The sequence below is a fragment of the Eretmochelys imbricata genome, chromosome 4, assembly GCF_965152235.1.
Source record: "Eretmochelys imbricata isolate rEreImb1 chromosome 4, rEreImb1.hap1, whole genome shotgun sequence".
NCBI lineage: Eukaryota > Metazoa > Chordata > Testudines > Cheloniidae > Eretmochelys > Eretmochelys imbricata.
The window spans coordinates 11,353,218-11,370,430 of NC_135575.1; the positions used below are offsets into that span (position 1 = coordinate 11,353,218).

At 44.6% G+C, this 17,213-nt stretch overlaps 1 protein-coding gene across 4 annotated transcripts in view; it reads right to left on the bottom strand.

Moving 5' to 3' along the window:
* EPHA5 (EPH receptor A5) overlaps positions 1 to 17,213 on the bottom strand; it is a 304,714-nt gene that overhangs the window by 253,368 nt on the left and 34,133 nt on the right. For all 4 annotated transcript variants that reach the window (XM_077814318.1, XM_077814314.1, XM_077814319.1 and 1 more), the window contains one exon: positions 7,137 to 7,800. In XM_077814318.1, coding sequence (XP_077670444.1) covers positions 7,137 to 7,800 — 664 coding nt within the window. The remainder of the gene's footprint in view (positions 1 to 7,136; positions 7,801 to 17,213) is intronic.

Here is a 17,213-nt window from a genome sequence, read left to right on the forward strand (position 1 = left end):
TTTCTCACGTGAGTTGTCCCAAATGGGAATACTCCCACATTCGTCAGTGTTTTTAGCTTTGACAATGATCCACAGTTTAAACTTTAAAGCCAGACTGTAACAGCTCCTATAAGGGGGTGCAAGAGAGGGGAGAGAGGAAATGCTTTCCCTTCCATACCCACTCCTGTACTGGAGGTGGCGGGAAGGTAAAATCCTAGCCCCGTTGAAGTCTCATGGACTTTAAGGTCAGAAGGGACCATCATGATCATCTAGTCTGACCTCCTGCACATCGCAGGCCACAGAACCTCACCCACCCACTCCTATAATAGACACCTAACCTCTGGCTGAGTGAAGTCCTCAAAACATGATTTGAAGACTTCGAGTTACAGAGACTCCACCATTTACACTAATTTAAACCAGTAGGTGACCCTGCCCCATGCTGCAGAGGAAGGCAAAACTCCCCAGGATCTCTGCCAATCTGATCTGGGGCAAAATTCCCACAGATTTTATTGGGGCAAGGATTTTACCCAGAATATCCTGTTTCCACTCACTGAGCTCAACATGGGTGGCCTACCACCCAAAGAGAACCTAGCTGTAGAGGGTCATACTCATTAGCAATCCAACTTCAGCCCTAATGAGAAGCACGCACACTGCACACACTTGCCTCTGCATGTGTGCTGTCTGCCTCAGCCCTCCAAAGGCACCGCACGCACCCTCTGATACCACTGCTGCAGCCATGCCACTTTGCACCAATTCCTTCCAACACAGCTGCAAAGGCCACTGTCTGTGGCTGCATCTGATGAAGTGGGTTATAGCCCATGAAAGCTTATGCCCAAATAAATCTGTTAGTCTATAAGGTGCCACAAGGACTCCTCGTTGTTTTTGCAGATACAGACTAACATGGCTACCCCTCTGAAACCAGTCTCTGACTGTATGTCTTTCCACTACTCAATAAGCAAGGCACAGAGAAGTCATTTCAAGCAGCTCCTCAATTGCAGCACTGTCTGTTGAAGATTAGTAACTTTGCTTTGCCTCTGAGTAAACCAGCAACAAAATCACATGGGAGTTGATTCAGCAGGTAAACTTTTGAACTATGGGAACTTGGATACCTTTGTCAATGACTTTTAATTAAATCCAAAGCAGAAATTTGTCAACATGGATTTTTTTGCTGAGGACTTTGTTTCTGACTAAGAATCCACTTCTTGCTTGGCAATAACTAGCATGAATTTCAACAGAAATAATGAACAGTAAGCAAAGAAAACATTTGGATAAAAAATATTACTTCAGAAAGTTGATTTAGAAACAATGAAATAATAATTGGGTTAGATCATATTTCAAGAAAATAAAGCTGTTTAAACATTCCTAGTTGTAAAAAAATTAAACGACAAAATATTTCCTCAGTTGGCAATTCCTTTCGAAAACACACACATTGTCCCCCAACTCATTTCCAAAGAAGTTCTTCCCTTGTAAAGACTGGCATTAAATAAGATTTGGCTTAAATTTTCTTCCATTATTTTGCAAGATCCTGTATAATTACAGTGCATTCCTGTTTCAAGTTGGCTAAAATTGGCTTCCAACTTTTACCACTGTCTCATGCCACTTAGAGCTGCAGTACACACTGGAAACTGGAAAAGAGGTCATTGTGTTCCTCTGAATTCATTATTATTTCTTGGTGTAGTTCAGTTTCTAATTCATTTCACTTCTTTAATTCTCAAATATTTGTGACACTACTCTGAAAACTGATGGTAAAGAAATGGCATTGCAGGGCTTATGTTCACTGCATTCCAATCATTTCCATTCTGGTTACTCAGGGTTTACTGGTAAAAAAAATATGTCTTTTCTACCTAGCAGCCTCGCAAATTTACCCTGGGATCTGAAAGTCAAGCTGGGTTTTCTCCCCCTCATGTGTACCAGGAAAAAAAGGTTCTGTAGCCCAGATTAAAGCCTAGATTTTCAAAAGTATTTAGGTACTCAATCCCCAGTGGTAGATTACCTTTGAGGATTTGGGCCCATGTCCTCAATTACAGTTGTGTAACCCCATTGTTGCCAGTAGGATAACACAGGTTTAACTGGCAGGATGCATAACTGGAACTTGGTAGACAATTCTACTGACAGCATACAAGGAAGACAGGAAAGAAGCTTCCTCCCTTTTAGCTGTGTTGGTTCTGCAGTGTTTAAAGCAGTAAAAAGTAGCAAAACCATATTGCTTGTTACTAAAAAGGCACAATAAAGCTGAATACACGCAGGGAACAGATCTGCTGAACCAGAAGGCGCCATTTTTACATAATCACTTTTCAAGGAATATCAGCTCCTTATGTAACTCCCCAATAGGGAGCCCAGATGCATGCAGTAAATATATCCAAAATTGCAGTCACAGTAAAAAATACAGATATTCAGATGCAGGAAGCAGATAAGAAAAAAAAAAGATTAGAAAGTGTCATTTGGGCCAGATCCTAAGATGGTGTAAATCAGCAAAGCTTCATTGATTTCAGTGGAGCTACCATCAATTTACACCAGCTTAGGATCTGGGCGTTTGCCAACTGAAATGCAATCCCTGATGAGGCCTGCACAAGAGTGGCTAAATATCACCAACCAAAACTGAAACATGATACGACAGGCAAGTGAATATTGTCAGAGATGCTTTTAAGAACCCATTGAACCAGGGCAAATATAACCGAGCCAAAAATAATAGGATACTGTGCCCAATCAATACTGCGGAAAGCAATGTACCTACATGGGGAGTGCTACTTTTAATTTTTATTATTAGCATGTGCAGCAATTTATTCACGTGAATAATGAACCTTGTGCACAGGGCTTTTCACAAGCATTTTCCCACATGGTCACAATTTATCACAGGTTCTCTCATGACAGCTGATGATAAATTGGCCGAGTTGCAGAAAGAGGTATAAAATACAAGAAGTTTTGTTTGTTAGATAAATACAATTTGACTGCCCATGTTATTTGAAATAACAACTGAATTATATAATGAGATTAAGCCATGTCATATCTGTCGCCTGAATGTCCCAAGTGATACAAATTGCTCGGCTGCTGCTGTCGGTGCCTCCTTCATAAAGCATCCTGATGACAAGATGATGAATTGAAGATATCATTGCCAATTAATGATTTTTAGACAGAAGGGATTTCAATTGTTCCCTTATGTTTGTGAGGGTGAGTGACATTTGCATCATCTCTAATAAAAGAATGTAGTCTGCTATTGTCCAGACAAGATGTTATGACTCAGTGAACATTATCTTTGGAAGGGAAATGCCAATAAACAAATTCAAGTTCTTTTGTGGTAGAAACACAGCAGGGTATTGTTCCAGGGCCGAGTATAGCTGCAAAATAATCCGCATTACGTGGCTCAAGCCAAAATTAAAGCTCAGGGGGGAAATTTTCTTAAGTACCTAGGGCCCAGCTCCTTAGAGATATTTAGACACCCAACTCCCCTTGGTTTCAACAGGAGTTGGGCACCTAAATACCTTTGAGGATCTAGGCCCAAGGATCCTAAATGCCTCTGACTTGCAAGGGAATTAAGGATTTAGCACTACACCCAAGAGCTGCACTGCTTAATTATACCAGTACAGTGAAAGCAGTACCTCCTTAGTGTGACTCAGTTACACTGGCATAAAAGTGTTCATCCTGGCATAGCTATTCTCCTACAGGAAGGGGCACTATAATACTAACACTAGAGGTTACTCTGTTCTACAGCTTCTCTGTGGCCGTGGCCAGCTTTTCAAGGGCCGCGACAAGTTTGTGGTTTATTTAAAGTCGGTAGCTGTTAGTCTGGATAATCTTCATGGCAGCTGCTGACGACAGCAGCCCAGAAAGATCCACTAAAGCCAAAGCAGAATAGAGCAGCGGCTCTGGTAGCCAACGGAGCAGTGAGTGCGGGAGGGGAGGGAAATCAGTGGTTTGGTAACCAGCGGAAGTGCCCAACTGCTCTGGGTTACCATCACGTGGCGCCCAATCAATGCTTATGTAAGTGGGGGAATGGTCCCACTATTGGGGGAACTTTCCTGGCTTCTGCACACCCCGGTGAAGTGGGCTAGTGAAAGGATCTGAGTCCTCACTCCCAATTCCTTTACCCAGAGGCCTCCCTGCCCTCGAGGACTCCCCTTCCACTTCCTGTCTGGCAGAGTCCTCGTAACCCCGACAAGGCTGGTCCCAGGATTCCTGGGCGGCTCGACCCCCAACCCTGCTGTGGTCACTAGGAAGAGGCTAGGGTGTCCCCACTCCAGGGTGCTCTCTCTGCACTGGGCACTTCCCTGACCCACTGATGGTTACATACAATTTAAAGCAAATGCAAGTTATTTAATCAACAATTAACTTAAAAAAGAATAAGGAAAAATGGGAAAGGTTAAAGGAAACACATCACCCCGCTCTGTGGCAGGGAACATCACAAACAGCGTCTCTGGAATGCCCGGGCAGTTCACAGTCTGCTCCTTGTAAGTCCCAGGCCTCCTTCTCCGACCCTGGCTGTGCTGCAGGGATGCTGTGGGTTGGACATTTGCTCTGGTGGTGGCCACACACCTCTGGGCTTTGGGCGGTGGGACCCTTCTTCCCAGCATCAGCCCCCCGTCGGGTTAAGATCCCCTTCCCAGTCTAGCCTGCAAGGACCCTTGCAAGACACCCTGCAAGGCTGGGAGTGTCTTTCTGCGCTGGGCCCTTTGCCCAGGGCCCCCCCTTAGCTGGCCCCAGTTGCTCACCACACCCGGCTCCAGACTGCTCCAGCTCCGGCTCCACTCCGCCTCAGCACTGATGCTGCTGCTCTGCCTCCAGCCCCCTGGGCTGCTTCTCTGGCCCCTCTGGCTCTGTGGCCGCAGCCCTGCGCCCAGCACAGGATCTGCTCTCCCTGGGCTGTGTCTCTGGCCCCTCTGGATCTGGCACGACCCTGCTCCATAGCTCAGCTCAGGCCCCTGCTTTCTCCTTAGCTCAGCCCCACTATCTGACCCAGGCAATTCTAGCTCACATGGAGGACGAGCCCCCCCGGCCTCCTGACTCCCTGATTAGCTGCCCGCCCCGTCAGTCAGGCTGACCTGGAGCATTGGCCTCTCCCCATTGCCCCGGGGACTGCCGGTCTCAGGGTCTGGATTTCCCATTGACCCTTCCCCTTTTGGTACTGGGAGCTAGCCAACCAAAACACCCCCACTGAATGTTAGTAAGGACAGTCCCCTTACATTTGCTATTTTGGGGCAATTTATGTTTAGCAGGCAGGCAGGTTCTTGCCAGTGTGTCTGGCTACATTCCCTTGCCTGCAGCAATCAAGATTTCCTCCGTTTTGGCTGGTGCTGCTTGGTTCCTCTTGAGCCAAATGCTAAGCCAGACGCACCTCCCCCAGAGGTGGGGAATTCATTATCAGGGCAAGGGAGGAACAAGGGAGGCTAGGTCCGTCAGTATCTGCAGTGTGTTCAGAGAGAGGAACATCCTAGTAAAAGCAGGGTTTTTTATAACGAAAGACCTCTCCCCATAAAGTCAACTTCCCTACTCCCTCCCTCCTAGGAGACTTGTAAAAGGGACAACGGCTATCTCTGGTTTTCTCCCAAAGACTTCAGTGGAGTTTTGTGTGATCAACAACTGCACGATCAGGACCCTGGTTTGAGACATACCCAACCAGAACCCACCATGGGCACATGTCCTGCTCTCCTTACTCATCACAAACTCACACTTATTTCAGGCAGGAGGAAAGTGAACTCAACATGGTCTGTACACTCAAAGGGAGACTACCCTACACACCAACAAACCATTAACAACATACAGCCAGCGGCCCACAAGCCAGCATGAGAAAATGTCTTCAAGTTACAAGGGAATATGCGCATTCAAATTACAATTTACAAATAAAAATGCAAAGAAGCCACTAGTAAACACAAATTGCCTTGAAATGGCCTTTTGTCTGTGTTATCGGCAAATAGTTTTCTAATAAACCACCTATTATACACATAAAATTGAAGTGTAATTTTAAAAAACAAGCGTGTTATAATACAACAATGTTCCAGCAAATTCAGAAGTGTTTTATACTGGATTTATTTAGAAGTCCTCTTTTAGGATACTTACTTGGCATTAAATATATGTCTTAGCTAAGGCCCTGACCCTGCGATGTATTTATGCTTGCAGTGAGCTCAATGGGCTGCTCACAAGTGCAAAGTTCTGCACATGTGGAAGTTTTTTTCCAGATCAGAGTCTAAGATAATATTTTAACTTTGAACAGCTGAGCACCGCGCTAGCAAAGCAACTGCAAGACAAAGCAGACAATGCCCATGATATGAAACTTCCCTTTCCTTGCTTTTTACAGAGAACTAAAAGGAGAGAGATACATTTGTATTAATTTACATATAATAAATTATGTCTTGATTTTGAAAACAAACTGTAAGGCTTCCAAGCAATAGTCCACAAAGGAGAAAACAAACCTTTAAACATTTTATCATCCGAAAACGCCCAAGTTCAAAAAATATATATAACCATTATAATGGGCCAGATTCTGATCCCTCATTCACACTGAATAGGATGTTACACCACAAGAAGTAGCACTGGGCCAGATCAGCAGTGTATTAACGCCTAGGCTGACAAGGCCTAGGCCTAGGGCAGCAAATTTGCAGGGGCGGCAAATTTATAATAGCAAGGCTGCTTCCCCCAGTGCCGGTTCGCGCCATCCGCCCTTGGGCCTGCCCCAACTCCACCCCTTCCCCGCCCCCTCCCTGCCCCTATTGGTCCCCTTCCCCAAATCCCTGCCCCGGCCCTGACTCCTCTCCTGAGCACGCCACGTTCCCCCACTTCCCCAGACTGTTTCACGCACAAGCACCGGCAGGGAGCGGGGAGAAGCAGGGCCCGGCGGCGCGCTCAGGGGAGGAGGCGGAAGCAGAGCAGAGGTGAGCTGGCGCAGGGCAGCAATTATTTCTGGGCCTAGGGGTGGCAAAATCATTAATCCGCCACTGGGCCAGATTCTGAACACTCTCAGCACTCTGGCAGTGGAAAGAGTCCTTTAACGAGGAGTTGATTACAGCCTCTTTCCAGAGCTCTGGTAAATGAGAACCAGGTCCATTGACTTCAGTAAGACTATCTATGACACATGGTACTCTGCAGCATGAACGAGCGTACTCGAATATGACCCAAGATGTGTGCAATGCAAAACCAGAGCATCTATTTCCCTTGCAAATTCTTACCGTGACAGGTGCTGTTCTTCTCCTCGTACCCTGCCTTACACATGCATTTTCCAATGGGCACCAGCCATTCCCCTTCGGCACTGCAATGCATCTTTGGAGGCTCATCGGTCACAGAGTGGTTCACACACGAGCCTGACACTTCCAGCAGCTGGGAGGAATCTGCCCCAGTGATGGTGTCAGGAAAGAGGGCCAGGTTACGGATAATGGAAGGGCACTTTTTGTAATACACCCTCACGGAAACCAGGGCGATGCAGGCACCTACATCCTGGAAAGCCAAGTAAAATCCCTTTTTGGTCAGAGGCCCAACATCTCTGACCTCAGTGTTCAGCTTCATGACCCGGTCTCCAAGGTCGAGCTCAGTGAAGCTCTCATCGGCGGCAATGGTGTCAATCTTGATGTACTGGTTTTCTTTGACGTTCCTCCCATCTTCATCATCTGATTCAAAGTAATACACATTGAAAGTCTCTTTGCAAGTCCCGAGTCCTCCTGGAAGACTGTTACAGTCCCTCAGAGTGAACTTGAGTTCGATGAAGATCCGGGAGGCTCCTTCATTGGAGATCCAACTAGTCAGAAGCCAGTTGTTCTGATTCTGTTCCATTACTTTGCACACTTGATATGTGTGTATTGGTGCATAATTTTCATCCACCTCACCAATTTCTTCCCACTGTGCAAAAAGAGAGAGGATTACTTAAAAAAACGAACAAAAAAAGCAAGCAAGCCACAAATCCCTAAAAATCTTAACTTTCTTGCAAGAGAGCTGCACTGCTGGAAGAAATGAGAATGTTAAAATGACAGAGATTTCCATACCCTAGGCCAGACCCAATGCCCCACAAAGAAAGAGCAAAAATTCCTACTGAACATAAAGGCCACTGAGTAAGCCCTTTTGTTTGGAAACAAGTGAGAACAGGTCCAAAATTCTTTTTTATTGTTGCTTTTGTTAATTATTGGTTTGTTAAGCAATCGCATTAAAAGAGATGCAGTATTTAAGGCAAGACTGTGGCTTACTCTATGCAGCTAGGCAGTGGAGTGAAGTTGTATAAGGGTCCCCCATTTTTTCACTGCATGACTCCACAGCATCACTGAACAGCGCACAGGAGGAAAAGCAGATTCCTCAGTGCCTCTCTTCCCCTCCATACAGGTGGGCAGGGAATGGGCAGAGAGAGGCATGGAATATGTGGAGCTTTGGCAAGTCAGAGCAAAGAGAGAAGTACTCTGCTATCAATATAAATCCATAGCAGATTACTTCCCCTAGAGCAAAACTGGATGAATTGTGACCCCTGGACTACTCCAGGGATTGTGCACTACACATTGCATCTTATGCATAGTGCACATTGCATCTTATGCAGGGTACCAGGTATAGTCACAATCAAGCCATTAATGAGGATTGTCTAGCAACATTTCTGATTTCAAATTATTTTTAAATGTACCACTTTGAAGGAATGTTAGTCAACTGCACAGCTGCAAGAAGCACAGAGATATCACCTAGAATAACACCCTACAACGCTGAAGTCTGCTTTCCGCTAGCATCCAAGTTCTCTCTGCTTTTCACAACTGATGTGTCACTTTTAAAGACCCAATCACCCCCCTAAGTGGTACGGTGTTGCAGACGGGAGCCTTGGAAGAACTAACAGGTTTTCAGTGATGCTCATTTCTCCTACTTTTGATCTGTTGACCTGTAAGGATCTAATTCCTAAGATCTCTTTCATCTACTCTTGGGGTTGTTCAGTTTTGATGTTTGCTTCTGATTATATTGGCCAATGCATCATTGTGAGAACTCTAAGTACACAGAGTATAATGTGAACATGAGGCAGACCCTGGTAACAAAGTAATAGCCACATCGTGGGCGGAATACACTCTAAGGCTAAAGGCCTGTTTCTAACAAATATTGTCTGAAGCCTTCAGCATCAGGGTATTAGCTCAGGGCAGAGGTGACAGAAACCACCCTCAAGTTAGAATCACCAGGCTAATTGTTTTCATGAAATTTTTGACACACATTTTAAATGAAAGAGAAGGAAATAAATGACAGGAAAACACAACGGGCTGCTGAAAGGAGAAGCCGTAAAGCCACAGTAAGCAGAGCCTTTTGTCCCCTCCTCCCACCACTCCCTCACTGGCTGTGCCTACGTGGCAGTCCGGTGGGCGAGTGCAGCAGGTGTGGATATACCCGAGCCGGCTTTCATCCAGCTAGAGGAAAGTTGGGTTGGGTAATAACAGCAGCGAAGCCGCAGCTGCGTGAGAGGCTCCACTGGCCACCTGGGGCCCTGGGTACTTACCTGAGTGTCCTTTGCCCATGTGCAGTCACACCTCCCAACTGCAGTTGTAGACATACCCACTCCCGCTGCATTTTCTCTTCTTGTTCAGTTCTCTCTAGCCTTCCCCTCACCTCCTGGCCCCACTCCCCTCCCTACAGGTTGACAGTCTCCCTTAGAATCAGGGCAATTTATTTCTGGTTACACTGTGTGTCAAAACCGATCTGGGAGGAAAGGCTGGAACGCTGCAACATGAATGAAGGGCTTACTTCACCCTCCTTGGCACATGAAGCTGCAAACTGGGGCCTCCTGTCCTGGTGAGGGTGTGGCTGTCACGACACAATCAAATCTACACTTACAGGGCCAGAGTCAGCCCCTTTTCTCTCAGTGAGTGGCACCTCACTCTGTAAGCAGTCCCCCTAAATTAGGCCCCTATCTGACAAAGCCTTACACGTGCATGACATATAATTAAAATGAGATTTTTCACCACCTTTTCTCGGCACTAGTAAATCAGATGTGACTTGGCACTGCAGACGATAAAAGTGCGAGTTTCGAGTTGATGATGTCCCTTTCACTGAATCTGGTTTTGAGTTTATACAGAGTTAGAAAAGACCGTGAACGACAACAAACAGTTACTATGTGGGAATTGTCTGATCAAGGGTGCATGCCCATGCGAGAATGTATGAGAATGCACGGTGCTGGTGAGTCAGCTCCTGCACCAATGAAATCAGTGGAAGTTTTACTGTTCCCTTGACCGGGAGTAAGAGCTGTAAAGGGCTGACCTCACATTTTGTGAAGACAATGCTCATTGAAGTTAGGGAGGCAGCGTGGCCTACCGGCTATCACCCTAGACTGGGACTTAGAAAACCCAAGTTCTATTCGCAGCTCTGCCAGTGACCTTGGATAAGCCTCTTTGTGCCTCAAGATGCCCATTTCACAGAGGTGCACTAGTTCTGACCTCCTTTGTGAACTTTGAAAACTACTGATGAAAAGTGGTATAGAAGAGCAAGGCATTTTACTTCAGTGGATGCATGGTAGAGGCCCAAATATGATATTTAGAGAGCAGCTGACCCTCCATATAATTTGCTCCATTTCCAAGTAATTACACTTTACTACAGTTGACCATTACGCCATCTGACAATTTCTAACAATTGCTCTACTTAAAGGAGTGTGGAAAATTTGCAGAATGATGTTGCTTATTGTCTATCTGCACAAGACGGCTGTTCAGAACACCCAAGTCTCAGGTTCTCCACCACTGTGAAATTAAGCTGATTTTCATAAAAGCAAATCTAGGATTTGTGGTTGTGGGAATATACAGAAACAGAAGGCTCGTTTGTTTAGATATAAAAATTAAATCCAGCAATATTTCCTGTTTCCTCCAAGTGCTAAAAAAAAACATAAGAGAGCAGATACACGCAGAAATAGATTAACTGAGCCAGATTCGGATCTCAGTTGCAGCAAGTAAATGGAGCATAACTCCACTGACTGCGGTCAGGATATGCCAATTTACAGCACTGTAGCTGAGATGAGAATCTGTGGCATCAGTCCCACCTGCCATCAAAAATAGAGCTGTCATCAGAGATGGAAAGGAAAAGGAGGTGCTAATGAGTTAAGGCTGCTTATCTCTGTACATTCACAAGGGAAAAGCATCCAGATCTTATCAAGGCCTCCCACCTTTCACACTAGGCTCTGTCCTGTCATTTAATCTGATCTTCTTTCTTCCTATCTTCAGGTAGGAGAGGACCCTTTATTTCTCCTCTGATTAGGTGAACCACTTTGTTGTTGTTGTTGTTGTTACTCTGGAGACTGTAATCATTCTGTTACCGTTCTGGTTCTTACATCCATCCCTGAAAAAGCGTCAGGGGCTAATCACCATCTTTTCAGCCTGGTCTTGACTTTCTTGATTAATATTTTAGACATTATACAAAGCACTTCAAACAGCACAGGAATAAAAACAAACTAGAAGGCCTAGCTGATGAAATATGTGTCATAATGGTTCATGAAATAGAAAACCTGGCACATTAATATGACAACATCTAGCTGAACGTATTTGCATGAAAAAATTAAGTACAGCAGAACCGAAAAATTGCATTACACATTTGAATTCCTCTCTGCAGTACACACTTTTGAGATATAAATCAATGCTATCTGCAGGAGTAAAACAAAAACCCAACATTAATTTGGTGCTAAATGTTTCTTCTAAGTCTTTAATAGCCTTAAGAAGAACAACACAAACACATTGCAATGGCCTCGTGGTAAATCATTTATAGAAGACCTGTTTCTGAATGAGAGATTTTCAGTAGGCTTCAGCTCGTGAGTTAACAGAAGCTAGAGATGCCCTTTCCTCCATCAATACGACGGCATTCAGTTCACACAGACTGCCAAGGGAAAGGCCAAAAGATACCATGGATCCAAGTCAAAATACAAGCCAAAGAGCTCATGACAGTTCAGCCTCATGTTCAAATGCTAAAGTACGTACACAAACAGGCAATGCCTCTTTCGATCTGTGCCATTTCAGGAGTCACCGCTTGATGATGCACAGCTATGGGTTGCTACTTTCTAAAAAAAAAATTACAGAGTGAGAAAAGGGTTCCAAATTTCAGTTGTAAGAAGAAAAGTATCATGAGAAACTTAGACACTGGTCCCTTAGGTCCTTCATTTAAAGCCACCAAGGGGCACATGGCAAGACTCCATATTGCTTGACGGTGAGAAGTAAGAAGCTAAAAGAAGAACCTGAAAACATATTACCGCTCTCGGGGAGGGTTGCCATATAAGATCAAGGACAGTAAGATGGGACAGGGGATCTCAAACTTTTTCAGAGTGTGAACCACATCCCAGTAGACACCTCCCCTCCCATGGGCTGCCTCATGGACTACCTGAGTTCCCATGTGGTGATTATGCCACATTCATGTGGCCGCCCAGTGACTTGCTTACATGGAAACGTAACATTAGGAAAGTTCTGATGTATTTTAAACTGAGTCTTATGAGATCAGGGTTTAGTCCATTTGGAAAAATAATTCATCACATTGTCTCTATTCCCGCTTCATTTTCTCTCCCTCTCCCATCTATTTTATCCGTCTCTCGCTCACCCTACTCCTTTGCACACATTACTTTGTCACTTGGTCCTTCTCCCCTCCCCCACATCCTTCCCTGATGCATGGTCCCCTCCCCGCCGGGGCATTCCATTTCCATGGATGGGTCTGCTTCCACTGACACCCCATGCTGCTCGCTCTCAGTTACAGGCCCTGAGTGCAGCCGGCCTTAAATAGGAAAAGGGCTAATAAATTATTTTTTCCACATGTTTGGTACATACCCAGAGCTACAGTTTCCTCCCAAACTGTAACCCACACCATGAGAAAACCTCACATTTATCAAGACAATATTCTCAGCCATCCAGTTATATATTTTCCCAATCATATACTCCCCCCATAGAAACCAAAGGCATTCCACATAACCCATCAGATTCCTACCTAAAACCAACCTCCAGCTCCCTCTGGGCCTTCCAGCCTGCTTGGAAGGCTAACAAACAGAGCGTGCCCGGTTAAATTATAACCAAGCAGCTGCAGCTGGACCACTTCCATCAGTCTCAGATATTGGCCTACATGGACCACTGCTCTTATCTGGTAAAGCAATTACTATGTTCCTAGGCTCCCTCTCGCCTCATGCGGCACCGTATACTCAGTCAACTGTGCCAGCAGCAATCCTGCAGCAGATCTTGGTCATCCATGGAAAGTGAGGGGCCTCGCCTCCACCAGAGATCTGTGGGGTTGGAGCCCCATGGGACTTAGGATGCAGGGTGGGCTGGAGCAGGGCACCAGACATTCCTCTCCCCATTGTCCCTTGCTGACCCTGAGGATATCCGAGTCATGATCAAGTTGGGAGTGGTTCCACTCTCTGCGGCTAATGCTGCATTGCATCCATCAAGCTCATAAAGGGGCCATGAGGAATAAGGAGTATAGAGATGACAACGAAAGGCCAGTTCTGCACATGCCAGCTTGGGGCTCTCCTTTCCTACAGATCCCTGGGATCTAACCTCTCCCACCCAACCCCATCTTCTCCTGCCTAAGATGGAACAGCTGCTGGCAAAGGAAGCTCCATGGAAACTCTTGCACCCTTAGCCATTCCTGAGGCTCTCTCCATTGCAAAGGAGGATCCAGTCCGGGTTCATATCCCTTGCTTTGAACATTTGAAAGCCGCCGAGATAACCCACATGTTCACACCCACCCTAGAGTGAGGCAAATTCTGCCCTGGGTTATAGCAATGCAGACACAGTGACTTCAGAGAGCTTGCACTGATGCAAATGAGAGCAGAATTTGGGTACATGTGAATTCCTGCACTCAAAACAAACAGAAAACCCATTCCCTCCCCACAGGGAGCTGAACAGCCTGGTGCGTCACAACACTTCTGCGCTTTCAGGCACATAACGTAGGGCAAGCTCTGTCATTTCCTTAGGAGCTGGCTACCGATCAATAGCCTCCAGCTCAACACTGGCAAGACACAAGCACTGCTTCCTAGCACAGAACTTTTCTCAGGCAAACTGCTCCTTTCCCCCCGCCTTTGCTATCGGGATTTTTATTCTGTGCAGTTATTCCAATTTGGGACAGTTGTGAACACTGTTACGAGGACACTGAACATCACTTCCAGAACATCACACTAGGGAAGGCACGTGACAATCCTACGGGTCGCAATTATTGCTAAATGGCAAGCGGTGTCTTCCAAATAAGGTGTAGGTATCCCCGAATTATTCTTTCATTAGTTCTCAGTTACTTCACTGTAAGACAACTTAGTCTGACATTGCTCTGTCTCTCAAGACTCATTTGAAATTGGCCTAGACCTTGGTTACCCTACCAGATGTGCCACCTATTTCTGCTACCAGCCACATAGCTCTAATGTCACTTGCACTAACCAAGTCTTCCAGAATCAAAAGCAAAAACATACCTTTTCAGCCATCTGCAAACTTGCCTCCAGCTACCGTATTAGAAAGTTCAAAAAACAGGAAATCTGTCCAAGCAGATTCTCCTCCGGTGTATACCCCGTGCAACCTCGCTGGGGTTAGACGAGGGGAAATCTTTATTGAAGAAAAGAATAATACATACCCTCCTGCACTGCAGAACCCTGTGGAAGTGATAACACAACTTGTTTCTGGGTGCTCCCAATGACTGCGGCAATGCACAGGCATAGACGCATTGAGCTTGCTTTGCCACCCTGCTAGTCAGGCAGACACCAATGCGCAGTGCTGCCGTGTTTTGCCATTTTATCATGAGGTTAAGGAGAGTTAATGCTATTCTTAAAGCCCCAGTTCCTCGGTCACGTGATTATGTGACAGGTTTCAGAGTAGCAGCCGTGTTAGTCTGTATCTGCAAAAAGAAAAGGAGTACTTGTGGCACCTTAGAGACTAACCAATTTATTTGAGCATAAGCTTATGTGAGAATCTCAGCTTTCAAAATAAATAAATAAATAAATAAAAGAGAGATTCTATCCCTCCTGGTTTTGGAGGAAAATTTCAAAATAGGCTCAAAAACGAGGTGGCAAATAAAAAGAACCTGACATTTATCCTACGTATACATCTCATGATTTTGGGGGCCTGGCTCATCATTTTTAAATGCTGGGGTTGGGAGCCGTTTCCCCTCTCCAAGGAAGTGTGCTGCTTAAACTGGCAAACGCTCTGGATAGCAGTAATGCCCCAAATATGGTTTCTAGGCACTGCCGAGATGATGGATGGAAACATGGGTGGCCAATCACAGGATTGCAAGAAGCACAGATGCAGTTGGCTTAAAGATCTGCAGGATAAACAATGTAGATCCCCAGGCAAGATGAAAACATGCTGGCCACCTCTCCCTTCCATTTCAGAGCTACCACTCGCTCACTGGTCACGGGTTCCAGTTCAGAACAACGTAGGCATGTACTTAGCTTTAAGCACATAGTTCCCATTTATGCCGATGGGACTACTTGGCTTAAAGTTAAACTTCTGTGGAAGGGTTCTGCTAAACAGGACTAGCCATGGGGACTAGTGGCTTCCTTAAAGATATAGATCTACAGCAGCCTGCAGTCAATCCTGCACAACTTTGCACTGGAAGGGGAGTATATTGCATCCAGTTCTGGGCACCACATTTCAGGAAAGATGTGGACTAATTGGAAAAAGTCCAGAGAAGAGCAACAGAAATTATTAAAGGTCTAGAAAACATGAGCTGTGAGAGAAGATTGAAAAAAATGGGTTTGTTTAGCCTGGAAAAGAGAAGACAGAGAGGACATGATCAGTTTTCAAGTACATAAAAGTTACAAGGAGGAGGGGGAAATTTTGTTTTTCTTAACCTCTGAGGATAGGAGAAGAAGAAATGGGCTTAAATTGCAGCAAGGGCTGTTTAGGTTGGACATTAAGAAAAACTTCCTAACTGTCAGGGTGGTTAAGCACTGGAATAAATTGCCTGGTGAGGTTATGGAATATCCATCATCAGAGATTTTTAAGAACAGGTTAGACAAACACCTGTCAGGGATGGTCTAGACTCTAGATAATACTTAGTTCTGCCATGAGTGCAGGGGACTAGACTAGATGACCTCTTGAGGTCCCTTCCAGTCCTATGATTCTATGATATGTGCCATCATGTTTTACAATATCCATGTGTTCCTTTACAACACACAAGCTACACAGGGTCTTACAGAGCTTTTGTTGATCCTGGACCTTTATATAAAAGCCGTCAAATCAGTGGCAAAATTCCCTTGAGTACAATGGGAACAGGAGCAATTGTAAAAGATTTTACAGAAATTATACAAGATCCTTAGGCATAGCAAAATTATATTTTTTAATGTCTATAATTTTGATGGACAATATCAATGTTTATTTGTCAGCTTTTAAAGATATTTATCAGTATAAATTTTCATTACTGTACAACATTACAGGCTTTAAGCATTTGGGGATTTTTTTATCATCAGTTTAAGTTTTTACAGCTGCAGAAAAATTATGATATGGAATGACAGTTGATACTAAGATCCACAAAGTTAATGCTTTATAACCATTAAAACACCACTTGTCAAAACCACATGTAAACATATCTACAGAGTTTATATGAAGTACATAAAGAGTTTCTGGCACTGCCTATCTGTACATTTCTATCACCATCATTAGAAATATTTTTATCGGTTTGTGTGTGCAAAGTGAAATCAATGTTTACCGATACAAATCAAATCCTTTCAACCCTAAAGTCAAACAGCTTCCAACCACTTTTTCCAAGGTCTGATATTAAGGAAAAAACTTTAGAACTCAGGAATTAACTTTCTTGTCTCTTCTTGCTGACAACACTTAGTTACGGCAAAGGGACATAATGCACAAAAGGCATACAGTAAAGAAAGGATCTAATCAATTTCTTCACTCAGATAAGAATTTGGCCTAATTAAAAAAAAAAAAGTGTGTAAAGACAAATAGTCAGCAGCAGAATATTTTATGGTGGTTTGGCACGTTCTCCTCAAGTTCTCTAGTTTAAAAGAAGAGAATATCAAAAATTGAGCTATTTTCCTAACCCTTTTCTGCCTGGTTGCACTTCTCTGATGGCTTTCATTAGAGCCACTCTGTTTATAGTCAAAGAAACAAAGCATCTGTAGTACATACTGTACTCAGAACAAGGTGGGACCTAATCCATAGCCCACAGAAGTCAATGGGAAGCTTTCCATTAACTTCACTGTGGCTTGGATCAGGCCCCCAAAAGATTATTTTTCCTAAAGAAAGAAATCGGACACAAAATCTTTAAATTGAAAAGGGTGGGGGGAAGGAGGGGTGATAATGAATTTGGAATCCAAAATGCCTAGCTTGCAATACACTCGAACTGGGTCACGT